This window comes from Hippocampus guttulatus, chromosome 1, assembly GCF_054856545.1.
Source record: "Hippocampus guttulatus isolate MCC_2025c chromosome 1, RoL_Hgut_1.0, whole genome shotgun sequence".
Taxonomy (NCBI): Eukaryota; Metazoa; Chordata; class Actinopteri; order Syngnathiformes; family Syngnathidae; genus Hippocampus; species Hippocampus guttulatus.
The window spans coordinates 12,998,411-13,021,365 of record NC_141261.1 but is presented as its reverse complement, the minus strand read 5'-3'; the positions used below and the strand labels follow the sequence as shown (position 1 = coordinate 13,021,365).

Genomic DNA, 22,955 nt, shown 5'->3' with positions numbered 1-22,955 from the left:
TCCTCTCAGCCGCAGGGGAGAGAGGAGCCGCCGCGGGTGCCCGCGCCGCCATCAAAAGAACAGTTCACAAAGAAATGACAAAATAATACAACACAACACATAAGACACAGACAGTCGTGCAATCTTCACCACTTGTTGTTTGAAGCAGTTCTTAGATGAAAGATGATCGGTATCGTACGTACGTCAACAATGAGGAAGTCGAGCCAGCACCAGGCATTGGTGAAGTACTTGACAAAGCCATAGGCCACCCACTTCAACAGCATCTCCAGGATGAAGACATACGTAAAGACCTTGTCTGCATACTCCAGCATCGTTTTGATGGTCCTCCTCTGTTCAATATAAATGTCCTCAAAAGCCTGGGCAAAATGGATTTGTTTGTTTTTTTTAAGTTAAAAAAAAAACGTTACGCCATGATGGGAATGAATGAACTTTTGAGTTGGGTACGAGTGAACGAAACCGCACATTGAGACTCACCAACGCACCACTGCTGAGCAGGATCATAAAAATGATAAAGGATTCAAACCAGTTGTGCTCCACGATGACAAAACAGGTTTTCCTGAGTGTCCACCAACTCTTAAACCCGGCTGCTTCCTCATTGACCTGGCAGCACTGGAATCTGCTTACGCATCCTACAGTTGCGGAGAAAGAAACATTTGTTTTCCAACATAAGCGGATTGTCTTTGGGATTTCATTTCACTTTTCACAGTTTCACAGTTGTGAATAGTGAACCGCCGATCGGCGGGGATTTACTACAGTTGATTTCTAAATTTCATGCTCACATGCAACTGAGCAGGATATTTGCACATGAGGAATGGTGGCCGAGTCGGACAAAATGCCAGGTTGAATTATTAAAGCAAGACTATAGTAATCCCTCGTTTATCGCGGTTAATGGGGACCAAAACCACCTGCGAAAAAGGAAAATCCGCAAAGTAGCGACCAATAAACCTAAAAAAAGTTGTTGTTTTTTTTTAAAGTCCGCAAACGGTCCGCGAGAAGCTGCAAAACAACAGCGAGTCACATCGAGGAACATATACAGTACTGTACTCCATGGATATATATTAGAAAAAAAAGTCATGAATATGTTTGAAAAAATCCGCGATGCACTGAAGCCGCGTTAAACGAACCGCGAAATAGCGAGGGATTACTGTACTGCCCCCCCCCCCCCCCCCAATCTGATGAGCATTTCTATGCACCGTCACTCAGAGCACTTCTGTCCCACTTTTCGTGGACCTATCAAAGGCTACTTGTCGCCATCTCACCCTCAGTAAAGCAGGCCTCTGGGTCCATCGACTCTTCTGGCTCCATTTCCACCGAATCCACCCCGTCTCCTGGAGGGCGAATATCAACAGTGCTCCCTTCTGAAGAGCTCAGATGTTGGGGCTCTATGTCGAGTTTCTGTATGAACAAGGTAAAGTGCACCAAGTTAAAAACAACAACAACCAAAAAAAAACCTCCCACTGGAAGAGTGGTTCCAGGACCAAATGTCCTGAAGTGGTTGTTCAATGTATTCTCTTCTCAGACTAGGCACTGGCATAACAGAGTTGGACTCTTCTCGAATGTCTTCCTCATTGTCATCACATGCAACAGTGATCAAATGTACCGACAGGCTTTTGGCATGACGTATGTCTGAAGGCTCAAATCATATCATCGAGCAACACATGACATGGGGGAGTTGGACATTACTGTAATGCAACTGTGGGTACGTTTGATGTGACCTCAGTTTGAGGAAGAGTGCATGCAGTATTCCAGTGCATCATCAATCCAAGCCTGAAATTGGAACAAGCAAAATATGTGCGGCATTTTCACATCTACTGAGAAATTAACAACCCGATTAATTTTTATTTTATCTGCTAAAATCTCTCATTTTAATGAACTATTTTGCTGCATCTACCCCCCCCCCCCATAACCTACAGTCCACCCACCCAAAATTCTGAAGAGCAATTTTCCTCAGTGACATGAAAATACATTATTTCCATTCCTTGAAAGCAGTGTTTAAGCTTTTTCTGTTGCGCGGAAGTTGAGAGATGACCACATTAGCTTACCAGCAAAAACCAGCACTGTGCACTGTTTATAAGACAGCATGTAAGTCTGGTGTTTTCGTTTTTCCCACGTATATAACATGGCATCAAGTCTATATGCCGTATTTTCCACACTATAAGGCGCACTCAACCCGTATTGTTTTGTGTTTTTTGTTATTGTAAAGTGTCCTTGGGTGTCTTGAAAGGCGCTTATAAATAAAATCTATTATTATTATTATTATTAAAAACATTCAATTTTCTCAAAAACCGACATTGGGTCCTATATTCCGATGTGCTTTATATATGGTGTTAAGAGTCTCTTTGCATTCCCCATTGAGTTTCCCTGTTAGTGTTCCTATGCCATCTAGTGGTGATTACTAGCAGGAACCAATTGTAACCTAAAACGGTTCTGCCCGACACTAATTGACAACTACAGTTCTTTGTGAGCTCTGCGCAGCCATTATCCAATGAAGATTTATACCAAAAGCATCGTTAACTACTGACTAAACGAAGGAAGAAGGAGACAAGCAAGACCTCTAAGGATATTTTGCCCCTTGTGGATGTGAGCGCACTGTGTGCCTTTTTGTTGAATCGATTGTCTTCAGAACTTTTGTTTTTCATCTATTTATTTTTTAATGCCATTTGTATTTATATGTCCGTGTTTGTGACCAGTTTTCATAGCTTTGTTACAGCTGCAGATGTTGGGAAGGCTCTGTATAAATAAAACTGTATTGTATTGTATTCAATTTAGCGTAGCACCATCTAGTGGATCAATAGCACAACCGCAGCCACTATTGGAGCTTCTATTCTATGTGTCCTATAATGCAGTGCGCCCTATATATGAAAACAGTTTTAAAATAGGCCATTCATTGAAGGTGCGCCTTAGAATCCGAAGCACCTTATAGTGCAGAAAATACGGTATACGGATATATAGCAGCTATCGTGTGTGGATCAAGTGAGACGTGTCCGTCTTGCTCGTCGTCTTGTAGTTTTTGCCAAGGAAAACCTTGCATTGCATACAACTTGTGACTTTTCATTTGGCGTGTGACGTTTTGAAACATGTCATCCTACACAGTGCAGCAGCCCTGATTGCAGTGGGACCCAGCTAATAGGACATGGGAATGATGGAAGCATGCCTCTCACGTGTGCATCGAGTTCTGAAAGGATGCTGCCTTACTCCACCTTGGTATTCGTTTTGCCTTGATGGGTTATGGATTCTGTGAAGTGATGCCTGGATATGCTTTTATCTGGAGGAGGCTGCCTTGGCATGTTATGCTACGCTTTGTACCTTTGTGACAGGAGGATCACTATTCCAAAAGGGTGTTTATGCAGATGATTGATACATTATTGTTGGTTATTAATACCTTTTAACACTTAAAAGTGTTTGACAGTGAATGTTGTGTTTTGATACCCTGCAAAAAACAAACAAAAAAAAAAAAACTAAACATTTTTCTATTCCATTATCAGAGATGTTAAAAAGGAATGTGCACTTTGATTTATGACCCTGATTGATGATACCAAAATGAAAGAATGTATGTGCTTGGATTTTTGTTATTTTCTAACTGATTGATTCACAGAACCGCTTATCCTCACAAAGGTTGCGGGCATGCTCGGTGTGCCAATTCCAGCTGTTTTTGGGCAGTGGGCGGGGACACCCTGAACTGGTCGCCGGGCCAAACGCAGTGGGAGGAAACCGGAGTACCCGGAGTAAACCTACGCAGGCACTGGGAGAACATGCACACTCCACACAGGAGGGCCGGGGGGCCCAGAATCGAACCCATGACCAATGAGATGTGAGGAGGATATTCTAACGGTCTAACCAATCTTTGCCGCCATTAAAAAAAAAAAAAAAGAAACAAATCATTCATTACTGACACCATAGACATCAATGACCTTATATAACCAAGTATGGCCAGTAAAATTCAGAATTGATCATCTGAGATGAAATACTTACCCCAAACCCCAAGACAAAAGAGGAAAATGAATGAAATCATTGTAAAATGAAAACCAACACCCTTCAGCAAAGGCATAACTGATCAAGGGCTGGAGCGGGACTCATTTTCAGCCCTGGAGTTTCACGGCTTTGACTGTCCCACTTTAGTTCAGGTTTTCATGAATAAATACAATTTTCCACTTATCATATTTCTGTATCAAGCTGAAATAGTTTGCAAGATCGCCTGTCAGTGTTCATTTGAACAAGTACATAAATAGTTGAAATGGACAAAAAGACAAAAAGGGGCCGAGAGGCAAATGTACGTAACACGTACAAGACACTTTGCACTACATTTAACAAGGCGGATTCATCAAACGCTGTTGAGCCAGCTAACACTGTTCGCACTCTTGATTTGAGACCTATTCACACCGTCTCCAGTGCGCCACGATGCGGATTGGCAATCTTCAGGTTTTGAAAGGCCATGTAAACACGCACAAAAACCCAAATATGCTCGTATTTGGGTTTTCAAAAACGCAAATATGACCTCTGGGTGGGTGACCCCTTTTCTAAACTCTTCGATCCGAATATTTAGTCATATAGCAAACGGGTTACTTCCTTTGAATAGAATATTGGTGTGTTTTGTGTGCATGCTCACTCCGCAATGAATCTTGGTCTTTTGAGTACAGAAAGTGTTTGTGCGCGCGGCACGCAACCCACCAGGAATACCCAAGCAGACGAATACACAAATACGGCGAAATTCAGACGCAGCACAGAACCACACTTTGGAAGCGATGGAGGAAACCAACCGTTTTATGACATAAATATAATATGTTTTATTGACGGTAGAAAGTAAGAAGCGGAATTGACGTTTATTTACGTCACGTTGTCTGTGCGTCACTGTTTGAATTCACACTGGCTTGTGTATTTTTGGAGTGACGGTTTCAGACAAATGCAACTGGAGCCCGGACAGGAAGCGCAATTACAGTGGATGCATGCTGGAGGAATTTGGTTTCCAATGGAATTTTTTGGAAAGTCAAACAAGGTCATATTGTTTACCGTTCTCAATTGAAATGAATGCAGTATTTTTTTTTTCCCCCCTAGGCCTAGTGCATGTAAATGTACTGAATAACACATAAAGCTCTCTTGGAATTCTACAGCTGAGTTATATAAGGTCAACTATGTTTATGATGTCCAAAAAAATTCTATAAATTAATAAATCAGCAAATTGGTAATTAGGGTCATATATCAGAGCCATGGTTAATTACAGCAAAAATCAATTCATTCATTAAAAAAAAGTTTTTTTTTTGCTCACTCTTCCGATTCTTCCTGTTTATCAATTGTTAGATGTAGACTAAATCCAGGGTCAAAACCAACCAATTAAGTGGGTAAAGAAAAGCTAAACCATCCACCGTGTGTTCGTGTACTGCTGAATAGGGACGAGTTGGGAATAAAGTAAAGTGGGTTGTGGGTGGGGCGGAGGGCAAGACCAGGCAAAGAACGAAAATGGGCAGTCATTAAGAGTAATGAGGAAAAAAAAAAGCCTTTTCTTAAATGACATTGGCAGTCCTCATGATGGGTGCTGATACAATAAAGTGGTCTTACAGTTCTTCTCTCACTGAAAACCTCGAGAGCGTCTGTGATATGGCTGCAGTAACAAATGGGGGGGGGGGGGGGGGGGAATTAACACAGTAAGTCACGGACACCACAAGCCGGCATTCAACCTCGTGTCTGTGTTCAGGTTTGCGTTCGGATTTTCTCGCAGAAGAGACGGTACATAAACAGCGCACATCATTTGTCACGACAAATCTCCGTGTTATTGCAGAGTCCAACACCTGTAGCTATAAAAGAATGGTTAAAGTGGGTAGGTGACATCCTCGGGACACGTTAGCACCAAGTGCAAGATGATGATTAGATTAAATGCGCCAAGTGGGGCGCAGATCGAACCACCCCATTCAATCTATGGAACTGCAGTGGAAAAAAAAAAAATTACAATGAGTGGCAATTTTGTACGTTGCGAATACACGTCACTGCCACCCGCAGGACACAATGGTTCTTAAACTGCCATTATACTGTAGTTCCAATCACAGCGGAATGGGATCTGGGAAAATAAGGTGGCGACAAAATCTCATTTCGTTTTACTTTTGAGTAGCAATTAGATTGCTTCTCGCCGGCATAGGGAGGAAGTGCCCTTCAGATCTTTCTCAATTCAAGATTTACAACGACCTGCCCTTTGCTGGTCTGTTTTTCCAAGCAATCATCAAAACGAATCCAAGTCGTCAGCTTTGTAGGCAGGAGCTCGTCCATAAATTTACAGCTCAAGTCCCGCTGCGGACAAAGCTTGCTGATGCCCCCTTGAGCATGCCATGGAACCCGTCCAAAGTGTCATCTGCCCTTATCATGATCTAGCTTGCAGTTCATCGGGAGGGTGTGTACACGACGGTTCTAGCAACATACATTATCTGACTTTGTACCAACCTGTCCACAAAACAAAACGGTAGCACCATACAATATCTTACCATATTGAACGACGGGGGCCATGAACGGGACGGTATTTTCGAACATCAATCATACTAAAACCGAAAATATTCTCGCCAAAGTCCACTTTTTAAAATGCAACACAGACGAAAAGATCAAAACGGGAAGACGGCAGTGCAATCTTACCTCTTTGCTTTCCTCCACGTCTGAGGAATCGCTGGTCAAGTCCTCGGTGTTGAGGTTCTCAAAGTCGGACTCGCCCACGGCGATCGGCACCGTGACCGTCAGGCTCGGGTTGTGAATAAACGACATGTAGTGACAGTCGTCGATGGGGTACTTTTCGGTGCTGTCCGCGTCGACCGTGCCCCCGACAACCAGGCCTCCGCCTGGACGCCCGTTGCCCTCAGCTGTAATGTAAACCCCGCCGGGGTCTTTGCTCATTTCCATTGTTGTGTGATTGGTGATGCAGTTGCCTTTGCCATTGCTGTGTAGTTCTTCCAGGGGTTTGCTCTCTTCATGCAGGCTGGAGCCCTTCCCGCCCCCACCAAAAATCAGGCTCCGCAAGAACTGTCGGACGGCGGATTTTAAAAAGGCGATGCCGCGCTGGATGCGGCCGACGGCAATTTGCAAGTTATTCATCTCGCTGTCGTCGTCAGTTGCCGCCAAGTTGTCAGCGCTGAATGAGCTCAGGAGCAGAGCCAAGAACAGGTTCAGAACCTAATAAGAACATGGGAAAAAAAAAGACGACATGAATGACCGAGCTAGATTATATTTCAACTATATACAGTGGTACCTCAATTTATGGAATGAATTGGTTCTGGAAGAAATTTCTTAACTAGAAAATTTTGGAAGTGGAGACGCATTATCCATGTAAATGCCCTAATTCGTTCTAAGCCCACCCCCCCGCCCCCCAATTCAGACATAAATGTTTCCTAAAGCATAAAAATGCATCAAAATATGTAACAGATACATGTTACAATTAGATTATTGCACAATAAATGACAGTTGTGCATAATATAAAAAACAAAGAATAAAGAATAAAAAATGGTGGTCATTTAACTTTTAACTGGGTCCTCATTGTTTTTTGCCCTCTTTAGTCCATGTTCTCTCTCAGAAGTGGCTTTTGTCTGGCGTTTTTAAAACCTCCATTATAATATAAAATACTGTCGGAAACACAGACCAATCGCAGGCACTGAAACTCTTCTCACAAGACCCGATCAAACGACATATTCGCAGCACCTTTGCGAGTGGGTGTGCAAGGCAGCCAAGTGATGAGGTGTTAAAACAAAGCGAGGCAGAAAAAAGGGCATTCAAGCCGTTTGTTGTTAATGTTTCAGATTGGTTGTTTCCAAAGATATTTTTACAAATGCGGGCTATCAACAACTTGAAATGCTTTTTGTACTTCATGTTGCGCCGAGGAAAAGCACTGGCCTGCACTCGAGACTCTCGCTACATTTCAGACTTATCAAATGAGCCACGCAGTGACGTCACTAGCAGGTAAAATTATAAGCAGCTCGCTCGCAGACGCGTCGTCGGAGGCACGTCAAAATTCAAACATTTGTAGAGGAGCGATTCAAGTGAATTTTCCATGTGACCTTGCAAACTAAAGAGTCCTCCCAGCTCAGTTGCATCATCAACAATCAATCATTTTTTAATACAGTTGTGCTTTGAGATACAAGTGAACCGATTGAGAAGTTTTTCGATGAGCCATCATTTGGCTTAATTTGTTTTGTTTTGTTTTTTTTTGCTGTGACTTATGAGCGCTGTATGGCGGGAGTGACCTGAGCTCATGTTTCAACACGCAGCAGCAGTTTGGCATGTAATGAACAATTTGTGAAAAGAACCTTTAAGCTGACTAATGCAGTTGACGTTTTAAGTTAAAGATAAAGATAAAACGTGAACCAAACGATTTTGCCTTAGAAACGCCCCCCGCTAGCTTAATGCTAACTCATATGGCAAACGCCACAGACAGGCTAACGAATAGCATCAAAAGATATGTCGAGGTACGCCTGACTTAAACAACAATCAAAGTTCATCTCCTGTTTTTCCCAAAAAACAAGCTGTTCTCTTCGCCGACCTTTCTCTTCACGGCCAGTTTTGAAAACATGACTGGGACTGGGTGACAAGATCTAATCCTTCCACTTGGCGTCACTTCAGAATTATGCTTCGTGGAAAGCTGTCATGAGCCTGAGCTATGGGAGGCCGTAAGAAACCCCCCCCCCCCCTTACCTGCAACCACAAAACTCTCAGGGCAATGTCAGAGTAAAAAAAACAAAAAGTAACAAAAGTAACATCCTTTGTCGGCATGCACTAATGAGCAAAAAAAACAAAGGAGATGCATACCACCAAGTTTCCGATGACCATCACCATCATGAAGACAATTAGACACATTGTTGGTCCTGCTACCTCCATACAGTCCCACATGGTCTCGATCCACTCTCCACACAGCACCCGGAACACGATGAGGAAGGAGTGGAAGAAATCGTGCATGTGCCAGCGCGGTAGCTGACAATCCTCATTTATGTTACAGACAAACTCCTTGTAGCTCTTGCCAAAAAGTTGCATGCCCACCACGGCAAAGATGAAGACGATGATGGCGAGCACCAGGGTCAAGTTCCCCAGAGCCCCCACTGAGTTGCCAATGATCTTGATCAGCATGTTCAGAGTTGGCCAGGATTTAGCCAGTTTGAAGACCCTCAGCTGTTGTAAAATCGAGAGCAAAAAATAAATAAATAAATAAAAAAAAAAGTCGGCATTATTATTATTATTTTGAAGGTCTAGATTGGTAGCTTGTTTTTTTTTTTTAAGTTACCGGTAAATATGACAGTGTCCCTTACCAGTCGGAAGGATCTGAGCACAGACAGGCCCTCTACGTTGGCCAAACCGAGCTCCATCAGACTCAGACTAACAATAATGCCGTCAAAAATATTCCAGCCTTCCTGGAAGTAATAGTAAGGGTCCAGAGCGATGACCTTGAGGCACATCTCTGCCGTGAAAATGCCAGTGAATACCTATTTGAAAAAAAATAAAAAATAAAGCAGAAAAAAACATTTTATACGTCAGTGGGCATCATTGTTCAAATGTTACCGGGTACCTGGTTTCCAACTGAAAGGACGTTGTTGAATTCTTTCGTCATCGGGTAATGCTCCATGGCCATAAAAAGGGTGTTGAGGACGATGCAAATTGTGATCGTCAGATCAACAAATGGGTCCATGACCACCATGTTGACAAACTCCTTAATTTTGAGCCATGCGGGGCAACAATCCCAGATCAAACAAGTGTTGGCAAATCGATACCAGCAAGGGGGGAATTTTTGCCTCGACTCTTCAAGCTCTGAAAGGGAGACATTGAAATGGAATGAATATCACAGGAGGCTGGGGGGAGGGGACTCAAGCAGTTGATGGTGATTATTTTTTTGTCATTGATTCTTCTCTAGCTCATTAGATGTCCCTTGCCGATGCTTAAACATATGAGATGTGAAGAGTGGGCCAAGTATTGGGGCTTGGCCTTCCACTTTAAACCTGTTAAGGGGAAGAATTCTGACCTTCCATCGTGTTGGTGAGGATACTGGCCACACTCATGGCTCTTTGCCTGCCTCCTGGCCCATCTAAATAATCCACGGCGCGTTGCTTTCGCACCTCAGTGTCTGTTGTGGTACCCTACAGAAAAAAAAGCACAATCCAAGATATTGATGGAATACTTAACCATAGAGTCATGAGAAAACTACAATGTAGAGTCGATCAAGATGGCTGCCAAAATCCGGGAAGTAGATGTCCCACCAGGTTCACCCAAAGGTCAGACTGAGCAAAGCTGAAACAAATAGACTACAAGCCCCAGTACGCAGGTGCATGGTTAAAATTCATGTTGTACAAAAATACTGCACCAAAATGGCTCCACCTCTCACTAAAAAGTAACTGGCAAGATGGCCAGTTTGTTGGAAGGTAGCAGATTTAAAGACACCAGAGAATTTCTGTTTTGGCTATTAATTTGTTCTTTTCTCAATCAAACGCGTAACAGGCGTGAAGCTTTGCCCAGCTATTGGTATTGTAGCTTGACTTTCTTTGTCGGTTTTGTAGGAAGGGATGACGTTGGATATTGTTATTGTGTCCAACCTTGAATGTTGTCATTCTCTTTTTTCCCACTTTTATAAGCTTTAATCAAAATGTGAAAACCTTCGGAGCGCCTTTCATAAGTTAAGCTTCATGAGGTGGACTCGGCACACCACATCATAGCATACTGATGGATTGCCAGGTTTGTGCACACAACAGATGAAATGACATCTTTTTGACAAAGAAAAATGGCATACGATCTTGAAAAACTCATCAAGTCATGCTGCGACAAGTCGAGTCTCATAAATACCAAGTCAAAGCAAAGTCAGTACGTGCAACTTGAATCAAATCTTGTGAGTCAGGTCCCCAACCAATTTATGCAAAAAACGTTTCAATAAAAAAATATAGTCACCTCAGGCAGCAGGAGACCAACAGGAGAGTTAGGTACCGAGGTTCCTCCGACCAGCGAAACAACACCATTGCAGTCCACCGCGCAATGCATCTTGCCATTGGCAGGAAGCATCACACGAGGCACCCTGAGGCTCGTCTGGCTGATGGCGCTGCAGCGACGCTCCAGGCGACGTGGCAAGAACAGGGAGCCCCGGCGGCTGTCGCTCTCTTCGAAGGTGCTGTGCTCGTCGTCCGCAAAGTCGTTTTCTGAGCCCATGTCGCGTACTCGTCCACGGAAGCTGAAGAGGCTTGCTTGGCTGTTCCTCCGTGGTGAGAGGAGTGATCCGCGTACGCTGAGGAGAGACTGTGAAAGAAAGTTTCTGTGAGCTTTTGAAAGTACTTGCATGAGGACGAGAGTATTTCACTTTTTTTTTTTTTTAATAAACACAATGGAACCTTGATTTAACGGACCCCAATTTAAAGGATTTCAGATACAATAGACAGAAAATAGCGCCCAGTCAACTCAAAAGGCCACTTTGCACACTGGTTGTCAAGGTCGGTTAATTCCAGAATTGGCCCTTATTTAGTGGTGCTGTGACACAATCAACAAACAGAGACTGGGAAACCTATTTCCAGGCTGTGCCCCTATTGTCACAGATATATACACTACGGAATAGATCCTGCTCATGGATGTGCCAAAGTGGCGGCCATACTGGCAGGGGCGATCCTCCCAATAAAGCAAGGTCTCAAACTTACAGGGGCCATTTGTGGCCCGCAGGATGATATTTTGCGGCCCTTAAATTGACATCAAAGTTTCAGGTTCGTGTGCCCCCCCTACCTTTTTTTTTTCCCTGTGTCATTGCCCTGAGGGGTTTGTGTTTTGTTTACTTTTTTAAATCACTTATTGGCTACCATCGCTCAGGCTCATGACATCTTTTGATGAAACATAATTTGAGGTGACACCAAGTGGAAGGAAAAGATCTTGTCCCCAGTCCCAGTATGTCTTTTTCAAAAGATGCCACGAAGAGAAAGGTTGTCAACCAATTTCCAGGAAAGAAAAAGGGGATGGAATGTTGTTGTTTTTTCTTTTTTTTTTCCCCCCGCACCGATGTGTTGAATGTCCGGAGAAAATCGCAGTGCTCCACAAATCAGACATTACTACTCAACTAGACATGTTAAAAAGTATGCAAAGAACCAAGGAGAATAGAGAGCGGTCCCGGTCACCAATTTTATCCACGTTCTAAAGAACCGCTAATAGTCTGAGACCTTATTAATGAAGATTGAGAAAACTTGGACAAGTTGTACTTTTTTTTTTTTTTTTTGTAATACTTTAACCGTTTTGCTGCGGAATACTTAAGGCAGCCCAGACAGACCCAGACCTCCACATGAATTGAGTTTGAGACCCCTGCATTCAAGGCAATTGAAAGTATGGACAGGAGCTAAGCGGTGCCGTGGGCACACAGGTCAAGAGCGGCTAAACGACTTATACGCTACACAAGTAAAAGGCCATTGTGTTTGAGGGTAAAAAAAAATAAATACCTGATTGGGAGAGGAGCACCTCTTCTCATAGGAAAGTCGGTTCACATCCATGGAGAAGTGGAAGGATCTGTTGATGCTGTCCACAGTTACAGATTTATGGAACTTGTTGCACGCGCCACTCTCCTCCTCCTCCTCTTCCTCCTTCTGTTTCCTTTTCTTCCGCCTGTTGCGTCGCTCTTTTGCACTTTTCGAACTGAGCTTGGATGTCATAGAGGACGACTCAGAGGTGGGGCCCCCCCTGCCGCTGTACTCGCCGCTCTCCGTGGCTGCTGCCGCGGCAACCTGTCGGCCAATCGGAAAACCAAACAGTTGTCATGGCGACCATGGTGGCTGTCTGAAAGGCTTGCGCAAATGAGTATGAGGAGAAAGCCTGCCAGCTGAAAGCAGTCATGACAGCGCTGACAAATCAGCAGAATCTTTGTGTTATTTGTTGGTTGCAAAATACATTTTTTAATTTACTCGGGTAGAACCATGTCGCCCGCAGACTCATTTGTGCTCTTTGGCTCTAATCTGTTGATATTTGATGTCTTTCATGGTTGTTATCGGATTTTAGGGGTCACTTGAGGAAGCTGGTGTCGAAAGATGATTTTGGAGACACTGGAGTGACATTTTCTTGAGCAGTGTGCCGCTGCTGATGTTTGCTCTGGTGCATAGATGCTTGCGTGGCTGAAAAATAATACTGTGCGATTCCGAATATAATCATTTCCAACGAAATTGAAATGTTCACATGTCCTGGGTTTTGTTTAGAATGGCTTGGCTCTCATTAAAATTAAAACGAAAATGAAATATCAAAGTATTTTTTTCTAAATGAGACAATTAATACACAATAGTCGTATCACTCAAACTATTTACTCAACATCATTCATGTTCTCTGCTCCTTTTATGTATGTATTTATTCCTCTCACAGTAAATAATAATAATGGAGTTCGATGCCCAATGACACATCCACATCTCAATTTTAAAAAGCTAAACATGTTCTTGCCTGTGCTTCCTCCTGCTGCCTTTTCAGCTGCTCCAGCATGGCCTGGAACTCCTCCTCTTTTTGTTGAGCCTCTTCTATGGTGGCCTGATTCTGCTCATCATAAGCCATGGCCACAACAGCCAAGATCAGATTGACGAGGTAGAAGGAACCCAGGAAGATCACCAAAACGAAGAAGACCATGTAGGGCTTCCCTGCCGCACGCAAAGTCTAATGGACCCAAGATTACAACGATCACAATAACGCAATCGTTTTGGAAATCACCGCAACAACACGCCACGAAGGTGCGAGCCACAGATGACACAAACCTGCTGATAGAGGTTTTCCCAGTAGTCCTGGGTCATCAATCGGAATAGTGACAGGAAAGCCCAACTGAAAGTGTCAAAACTTGTGTATCCGTAGTTTGGATTAAGGCCCGCTTTGATGCAAACGAAGCCTTCTGGGCAAAGCCTGTCACACAATGATTTCAGTTCATTTGGAATTCATCGACATTTTGATGTGGGAATCGCAGGTTTGGCTACGACATATGAGCAAACTTTCTTCTGTCAGAGCTTGTTCGATAAAAGTAAAAAGTCCTTACCCAGCCCCGGTGCCGTTTCCACAAAGCAGAGCATCCCTGTGCCCGGGGAGGTGATAGTAATTGTCTAAAAGAGAAGACAGCATAAACGTTAAAGCTTTGATTTCACCACTTTTTGCCACTCTTAAATGGGCCTTCAGTGATCTGGAAAGTCAAGTCGTTTGAAGGGGACACACACTTCGGTCAAAAGCAAGGCTTGAAATAACTTTGTTTTTCTTTGAGGAACGATTTTGCTCATCAATTTTTGTTTTTTACTGAATGGATGGAAATAAAAACATGTTTTAAAAAAATATATGATTCAGTAAATAATCACCAAAATAATCAACTGATTAATTGAAAATTTAAATAACCTTTAGTTGCAGCCGGAAACCTAAATCGAACTGTACTTTTTGATCGCTCAGTTAATTGGTCTGAAAGTTTTAATTTATTTGCTCTCGTGTAGATAATGTCATTTTGTTCTTCTCCCAATCCCAGCGATATGCGATGAATGACAAGCAGAAAAATGTCTATAGATGGCCGAATTAACCAATTAACAATCAAGCTTTCAATCCACCTATTCATATACAACAAAATAATAGCTTTGTGCTCATCTAAACAGGTCCTAACATTGCATTTCGTAAAATGGGATGAGATCGTCATCATTATATTAGTTGGAGTGCTGTGGACATTTTCTTTGGGTGGCGTTCTGTGAGGTTTTTCCAAAGTAAAAGATCTGCCTTAAGTGGCTCATAAAGTCTTTTTTTTTTCACAGTTTCACACTATGTCAGACTTTAAATTAGGCGGTTGTGAAGTAAGGTTTTTCTTTCAGTAAGGATTATCTGACTCGGTAAGATAGTTTGAATCCACATGCAGCACATCCGTCCCTCGTTACTTAGCTTACCGCTATCGTTGATGTACTTGGTCCAGTTGAAGCTGCTCTCTGTGCTGTTCAGGAAAGTGTCGTTGACCTCTGCGAGGCTGCTATTGAAAAGGAACATGTCGGCGGCCAAAGTGCTGCTGCTGCTGTTGGTGTCGTTGCCAATGTTGGGCAAGCGCACGCACTTCTGCCTCAGATTGCCCATGAAGAGCTGCAGGCCAATGAGAGCAAAGACGCTGAGGCAGAACACCGTCAGGATCATAACGTCCGACAGCTTTTTAACTGACTGGATCAATGCGCCGACGATTGTCTTCAAGCCTGAGTGGGAGACGGGGGAAAGGGGTGGTGAGACATGGCGCAAGGAGAAACGATTACTACCTGGCACAAGTCATCTGAAGCCTGGAAGACAAGACGAAAAAAAACCCCCACAATATTGAAGAGAAGAAACTTATATTTCCTGAGGTGAGACTATGAGGGAAATGGTTGTGTTCTTCCAAATTTATTCTAGCAGCAAAAATGTTGTGACACTGCCAAAGCTCATCACAAAATCCTGTTAAAAATTCTTTGTAAACTAATACAGTACTTCATTTATTTTTTATTTTTTTGGTGGGGGGGGGGGCAGTGGCATGGCTGTGGATTTAATCATATGTAATTACCTGTGAGTTTCTTATTGATTTTCTCAATGAAAAGTGCTTTGAACTATCACTCACAACAGAACATAACATGCCTCAAACAGGAATTATGCACACGACACACAAACGCACACACGTTTAGTTTTGCCACCAGAAAATCTTCCTTTGCAATGTCTCAAGCAGAACGGAAAAAGCACAAAGTCCACAGGTGGCTTTCAAGGCAAAAATGGATTTCAAAGAAACAATTCTGCTTTTCTACTTGTCTAAAAGCGAGGAATCCTCGAAATCTATGCAGATTGGAACCAAATTCCATCTCTTTTTGTTTGTTTAGTTTTTTTGAAGGCAACATGAAGGATGGCAAAATGGTGCTGTCAGGCTTGGCTGCAGTGAAGATGAGCTCAAAAGTGAGTAGATGTTGCCAAAAACGCCACTTATAGCAGTGAGCATTTCATTCGCCCCTTTTTGCCTTGATGGTGTGCTCACCTGGGATGACCGATATAGTTTTCAGGGCCCGCAGAACCCTGAAGGTTCGCAGTGCTGATACATTGCCCAGGTCCACAAACTCTGTGACATATCTATAAGGGAGGAGGTAGCGAGGCGGGGGAGGGGAAAGGGTGGCGGTGTATGGGGAGTTGCGAGGTGTTTTCGGGTTGCACATGTTCACGCGCACACAACGCAGACAGCCACGCCCAAAGCACAATGACACAAAAGGGGGAGGGGTCGTGGAAAAGGGGAGGGAGTGGCAAATGGTCACGCACAGGAGGATAATTTCGGGCAGGCTTACCTGGTATCACTGAGATAGTTTTCAAAGCTCTCAATACTCTGAATGTGCGCAGAGCTGAAACATTGCCTAGGTTTATAAACTCTGTTATATACCTGCAGATATTAAATGCACAGTTATCACATAGCATTGCTCAAATATCAGCACAAACACACACGACGGGCATTCCAGGAAAGAAAAGACCACTCTCAAAAAAAAAAAAAAGTAAGCCTTCATGTATACTGACAGTAGTAAAAAATTTAAAAGATTCCATCGTGCCTGAATTATGAGTCGCTACAGTAAAGTCGCAACTCATGGTGATTCAAATCTGCTCTGTACAAGCGCACACTGATCCCGCCAGAAATGCAACGCGATGCCTACGCCGCAGCCTTCAAGCTGAAGGCAATCGGCCTGACCATTGAGCTCCTGAGCTTGGGGGAAATGAATCAATAATGTCGGAAGAAGGAGCGTGGAGGATGACATTGAATACATGTGACTATGCAAGGATTGGACCTTAGAGCACAAGCAGAATTGCATCAGTTTTGGTCAGGTGATATGACCAGATATTTAACCCTGGGAAATAAATTCTGACCAAGAAACTTCTTTTCATCACTGTTTTTGTGAAGCTGGGGGCTTGGGCTTTCATGGCTGATTCCTGATGATGTAATTCATCATGGTAGCATACAACAGAATTAATTCTGAAGTCTACAAAAGCATTTTTTACAACAGAAAAATGCCCTCAAATTAATCTGGAGAAGCTGCGTCATGCAACAAGAAAATATCCCCCCACCCCACCCTACAAAAAAAAACAACCCACTGCCAATAGATACAAGGACTTAATCGGGGGAGAAAAGTTGAAGGACTTCGACTCGCCAAGTCAATCACCAGACCTCAACCCAACAGAGCATGTATTTCACCTCCTGAAGAGGAGACTCGAGAGAGAAATCCACATCAATAACTGAAAGAGACCGCAGTAAAGGCCTGGAAAAGCATTTCAAATGAGGAATTTAGCCGTCTGGTGAAGTCAGTGGGTCGCAAGCTTGTTGCAGTTATTGCAAATAAAGGTTATGCCACCAAATATGAATGCCTGTTCCTATACTTTTGCTCACTTGGATGTGGCTTCAAACAAAAGTTGCTCTGTCCTGAGTTGTTGAACATATCTTGATAAAAATAGCATGAAATAAAAGATGGACTTCTGAACTTTTGTCTGATGCGCATCTTTTGATCTGAAAGTCAAAGGGTGAAAGTGGGCCGAAATACTTACGCCATCAGGATCACACTAAAGTCTAGCCAGTTCCAAGGGTCGCGCAGAAAAGTGAACTTCCCCATGCAGAAACCTCTGGCCAGGATCTTTATGAGGGACTCAAAAGTGTAAATCCCTGTGAATGTGTATCTGGCGAATAAGCAACAATGACAAAGATCGTATTAAAGACAGACCGCGGTAGCTAAATGATTTAGCGTTGGTTCATCTGTCTTGTCATGTTTACGTTATTTGTGATCAAACATGCTTTGGCTTTTGTTACCGTCACGAGCCAAGGCAATGCGAGGGAGGGTTACCGTATTACTAAAGTCTTTAAAGATATTGAGCAAATGCTTCAAATGGACAGCAGTTCCATTTGCAGAAGTAAACTAATTCTAAGTTGTGTTCTCAAAATTGACATGTAAATTCCAGGAAATAAAATCTCATCTCATATTTATCTTTTGACCCAATGTTTTCACTATACAGCAAAAAAAATATCAAGGAATTGAATGCGCCAGTCAAACTGCCCCACCACAGACACGCCAGTTGTGCCGCGGTCAGGGGGGGCTTGTAAAACATATTAAGGATGACAGTAATAAGAATAACGCATTCAATGAATTGATTTCTACTATGATTATTTTAGAGGATGCACACTGATGTCATAGTATAAGGAATGAAATTCAAAGATATCCACCAGAATCTGTCTGCCGAGATCAAACCCACCAAAATCTTGATACATCACCCGCGCCACAACTTAGACCTGTTTTCTTCTGCTATAAAGTTTAGTCTACTCTCTGCCACTAAATTGTCAATGTCAGTGCACCGGGCAATGTAATGAAAATTTTCTGCCAAATTCCCATACACGGTATATTAGACTTGCCCCAGAACAAAAAAGATGTGCCTGTTTCTATGACGAGCGTATCTACGAAAGCGCGAAAATTTCATTTATGAGAACAGAGAAGCAATGACTCAATTTGGAAAGAGAGAAAGAGGACTTACTCTACATTCTTGGCCCATTCCGGAGGGTTACTTAGGGTCATGAAAGCACAGTTGGTTAGGATGGTGAACATGATCAACATGCTGAACATCGTTGAAACACAAGAGTCAAGGAACACAATGGAAAACATGAGTCGTGTGTGTCTTAACCTCCATGGCAGAGGCTCCGTCGAACCCCCGAGACTGATTCACCGAACCCCTAGGGTTCGATCAAACCCAGGTTAAGAACCACTGATATATAGTTTCCTCATCACTTGCATTTAAATGCACAGTGATTGTACAATCCTGATAAGCCTGAGCAAGTCACGTTTTGACATTCAAAAGAGCTGAATCTCATTTTGCAATGCATCCTTAATTAGATAGCGCTTCCATAACAGCTTGTCTGATCAACACTTCAATCTATATGAAGCACTGTCAATAACAGACTTGAAAAGGATATGAGTGGACTAAAACTCTAATAGCTATCCTCCGAAGCGGGTTGAAGGGACTTAAAATATACAAGGCATGAGTGGCGTTGAAACGGAAGATTGCCTTCCCACGATTCAGTACTATGAAGGTCTGAATAGGAGACAAAAAGTAGTGAAGACATTGAATTTCGTCATGTACGTTCGGTCTTGAACTGGACAGTGATTTTAAATTGCACCGGCAAATTGGTGCCGTTGTGGAATCCAGCTTGATAAAGTAAAGTCTCTTCTTTCTCAAGAACACTTTGAAACCGTCATTCATGCCTTTGTCACGTCTCAGGCGGGTTAGTGTAATTCGCTTTACTTTGGAGTCAGACGATCCTCCATGAAGCGTCTCCAGGTGGTCCAGAATGCTGCTGCTGGTATCGTGACTGGTACTAGTAAGAGGGAGCACATAACCCCTACTCTGGCATCCCTTCACTGGCTCATTTTAGAGTTCTTTTTAACATTCTATTATTTGATTCAAATCGTTAACTGTCCTCGCCCCACCTTCCCTCGCTGAGCTCCTCCGCCCCTGCCCGGTGCCTCAGGTCTGCGGACCAGACACTATCAGCGGTACCGAGAACTAAGCGGGGGAGGGTCAGCGGGAATCAAGCCTTTTCCTTTGGTGGTCCCTCTCTCTGGAATAAACTCCTGCTGAAGGTTAGGGAAGTGTTTTGGGGTCATAGTTTGTAGTCCATATGGATTAAGTCCATATGGATTAGATTATATGGTTTAAGCGATTTGATATCTGCAATTCTAATCATTTTTAGGGAGGCATTAATTACTCACAGTTTTTCATTATTCGTGGAATGGCTCAGTCCCCTTTCCCCTGTGAGGTTTACCGTACTCCAAATTGGATGCCATTTGGGTCATTCACACAGTGGTTGCAAGGTGCCACTGCACTCGTTGTTACCAAATTTCAACTACGTCCATTCCCCAGCCCCTGAACACAAACTGGCGGGTCAGATAATTTAGTGATGGATTCCAACAGACCTTCTGATTGCTGTAATAGCTGTCCAAATCCTCCAGAGGAGTGGACACCAAACCGGGAGGGATGTCACCATAGATGAAAGGGAGTGATTTTCCAGCCTCCAAGTCAGTGTTGGGCTTGGGCCCGTTTTCATCGTCGCAGTCGCTGCGACGATCTCCCCGTGGTCTCCGAGCCTCTTCTTCGGCGATGCACCTTTCAATGGCGGCCAGAGACTCCGGGACAAAGGGGCGAAAGCTGTCAGGACCAGGCGGTACCAGCAACTGGGCCATTTTGTCATCCTGCTCCTTTAGGTCGAGAGTAGCTCAGTTGGATTAGGGAGCTGCAACACAAAAGGAAATGAAGGGTTATCAGTTGGGTTGTGCGATATCATACCGTACATGCTACATAAAATTGCACATTCCAGTTCTGATGATGTTGACTGGCACATATGTTCCATTGTGTGTGTTGTGTGCAGCAAAAAAAAAAAAAAACCAACCTAATCACAGTGGAATTGACACCTATCTTGTCAAAATAATTCCCTTGATATGGTCTGTTTCTTCCCAACAATTCAACTCAACGGTCATTTTTTTTTACTAGAGTGGTCAGAAATGTCTTTCCATTAGAAATTGCCAAGTTTCAAACACTGACTGATTCCAATAATGCGCACACAATCCTTTATAAAAAGCAAACGGCGCTGGTTAAGTGAGATGGCCACGAACGTGGCAAAGTACACATCAAGACTCAAATATATGTAAACGGAGGGATTTAACCTGACGTGAGTCACAGACGGGCTTCCGCCGTCTGTGCGGCATCTGTGCGCAGCCTACCAGACCATCTTATTAAGACGTGACAGGCACGACATGATAGCCCCTTGCGTGCAGTGCTGTGCTGATGAATGAAAGAAGCGACGTCATGCATGTACTCTTCTAACTCAAAAGTTTGAGATTGTGAAGTCCTTTGTGGAAGAATTGCTGTTGTCACATTGGCATTCAAAGCAGAGTTTTTCTCAAGGCGAGTGAGGAGACGTGAGTAAAGAATTCAGAAAATGGACTGTTTTCAGTCTGCTGGGTTTAGGTGGGAGGGGAAAAAGTGACGACAGTTGTTTTACAGGTCCAATTGGATGGGCACAGCATGCACTGTTATCCTATGATAATCTGATGTGATTCAAAATAGAGTACATTGAAAAAAAATATGATGAATTTACTCAATTTTATTTCATCAAGTGCTTAAGTGGAGCAAATTTCCTATTAATATATTAAGTGTCTACATTTCAAGCAAGCACTTCTACACCATTTTTTGCAAATCACAATGTGCCCCTCACGTGAGCCATTTGTAAAAGTGGCTCTCGGGCATGTGGTTTTAACTAGTCCCTGTGGGTACCTTGTTGGTGACCACTAGCTTGAATTTGATTGCCATCATCTTTGCCCCTTTCGCATTTAACCTTTTCTTTACGACCAAGCCATAAAACCAACTGAGGCTTTGAAGTCAACAATTAGTGGCAAACACAAGAGATCCAAATCCAGGCCCGGAAACCACATGTCGTTCAACACGAAGCCTACCTAAACCACGGAGTGGGAAAAACGAACCACGAACAAGTCAACACAAACCCTCCGCATGAACAATAAGAGCGGCACATGTGACAATTCTATATTTGAAGATGCTTTCGCGAGTGGAACTCTGAAAGGGGTCTGGGCGTGTCCTTGCCAGATGTGGGTCTATTTGCCCACAATCCATCTCTAAAAGGGAGCGGCCACTTGTCGGAAAACGGGCTAATGCCTTTTATTTTCAATGAATAACAATACCAGCAGTCCCTGGGTCATTGAAATGGTTAAGTCTCAACGTTTTATTTCGACCTGACGCAATGGGGGCTGACAGGATGACTAATATAGGAAGCCCGGTGTTATTTTTCGTCCATTTTGTGTTCGCCAATCATCCAATGTTATCCTCTATTTATTTACACTTCGCCAAGAGAAGACAAAATGGATGAGTCATGATTGCTTGCATATATTAGAGAACGGTGCTTCGAAAGTGATTTTTCTAGTTTTGTTTTGTTTGTCTGACTTGAGGACTCATCACGCGCATAATTGTCACACGCACAACAGGTTGACGTTAGATTTCGCACATTAAGGCAGTTTCATAAAATACCAATCATCATGGAGCTCTCTGACAGCCTTAAATTTTAAATGACTACCTTAATGGCTGACGTGTATAATTTCAGGTTTAAGCTGTTATTTACACCTGGCGACTATAAGAGACGATTTCTCAATGTTCTACTTGACAAGTCCAAGGTGTCACACGTCAAGGAGAAGATGACAGGTACTCACCATCATTACGACGTTCCGCAAGTGGCCCCTAAGGAAAAATCCCGGCTCATATTCCGCTTTTTCTTAAAACCGGATTGGTGGACAGGACAAAATAGACAAATGAAACACATCTCGAAATCTGATCTTAAAAAAGAGACGAATGTCTTGTCTCTCATAAGAAGCAGGCGTTAGTGTCTTTCAAGGCCTTCTCAACGAATTTTGCTCGCCTCCTGTCGGTTCGACTTGAGCACAATGGATGTGCAATGGTGGCATTACACGAAACCTTCGAGGACGTCAACAACGCACCCGCGAGGACGACAAGTCCACCTGCTGTCAGATGGAAGAAAAACACATACCGACGACAATATCAACGGGATCTTCCCTTGTCATTTTTTATTCATTGCATTTACTGAAGGTTATTTGCCAATTTTTATCTGATAAGGGCTATCGTGCTGTGTATAATCACGGAGGACATAAAAAAAAAAATCAAAATACAGTTGAAGTCTCCTCGCTTTGCCTTAGGAAATGTTGCCACCTGTTGGCTAGCTCTTCATATTGCGTCACGGAGCTGCTGTAAATGCCCCCCGCGTGTCCACCAGTCACAATGTTCCCTTGGACATACCTGTCAACTTTTCGGAGCGCCAACCTGTATAAACTACCAAAAAAATCCTTATAACATACCTAAGCATTTTATATGTCAAAATAACGGCAGAAAAAAACCCCACGAAATTTTCAATTATATTTATTGTAGATCTCCATACTACAATGTCTGGTTAATGTCTAATCATCATT

The 22,955-nt window shown here is 43.2% G+C and overlaps 1 protein-coding gene across 2 annotated transcripts in view; it reads right to left on the bottom strand.

Moving 5' to 3' along the window:
* LOC147210441 (sodium channel protein type 2 subunit alpha-like) overlaps positions 1–22,560 on the bottom strand; it is a 28,251-nt gene extending 5,691 nt beyond the window's left edge. Inside the window, exons 1-20 of one of the 2 annotated variants that reach the window (XM_086110574.1) lie at positions 22,185–22,560; positions 19,884–20,200; positions 18,885–19,002; positions 18,448–18,538; positions 17,473–17,601; positions 16,233–16,324; positions 14,841–15,134; positions 13,964–14,027; positions 13,692–13,833; positions 13,387–13,593; positions 12,405–12,686; positions 10,888–11,229; positions 9,971–10,085; positions 9,521–9,759; positions 9,264–9,437; positions 8,770–9,126; positions 6,613–7,143; positions 1,260–1,395; positions 475–629; positions 183–356 (exon numbers count right to left, since the gene is read on the bottom strand). In XM_086110574.1, the coding sequence (XP_085966700.1) occupies positions 183–356; positions 475–629; positions 1,260–1,395; positions 6,613–7,143; positions 8,770–9,126; positions 9,264–9,437; positions 9,521–9,759; positions 9,971–10,085; positions 10,888–11,229; positions 12,405–12,686; positions 13,387–13,593; positions 13,692–13,833; positions 13,964–14,027; positions 14,841–15,134; positions 16,233–16,324; positions 17,473–17,601; positions 18,448–18,538; positions 18,885–19,002; positions 19,884–20,150 (3,909 nt within the window). In that variant the 5' untranslated portion in view covers positions 20,151–20,200; positions 22,185–22,560. Of the gene's footprint in view, positions 1–182; positions 357–474; positions 630–1,259; positions 1,396–6,612; positions 7,144–8,769; positions 9,127–9,263; positions 9,438–9,520; positions 9,760–9,970; positions 10,086–10,887; positions 11,230–12,404; positions 12,687–13,386; positions 13,594–13,691; positions 13,834–13,963; positions 14,028–14,840; positions 15,135–15,931; positions 16,024–16,232; positions 16,325–17,472; positions 17,602–18,447; positions 18,539–18,884; positions 19,003–19,883; positions 20,201–22,184 lie in introns of both variants that reach the window. The other variant, XM_086110583.1, reaches the window with a different exon arrangement.
* Positions 22,561–22,955: the final 395 nt, after the last annotated feature.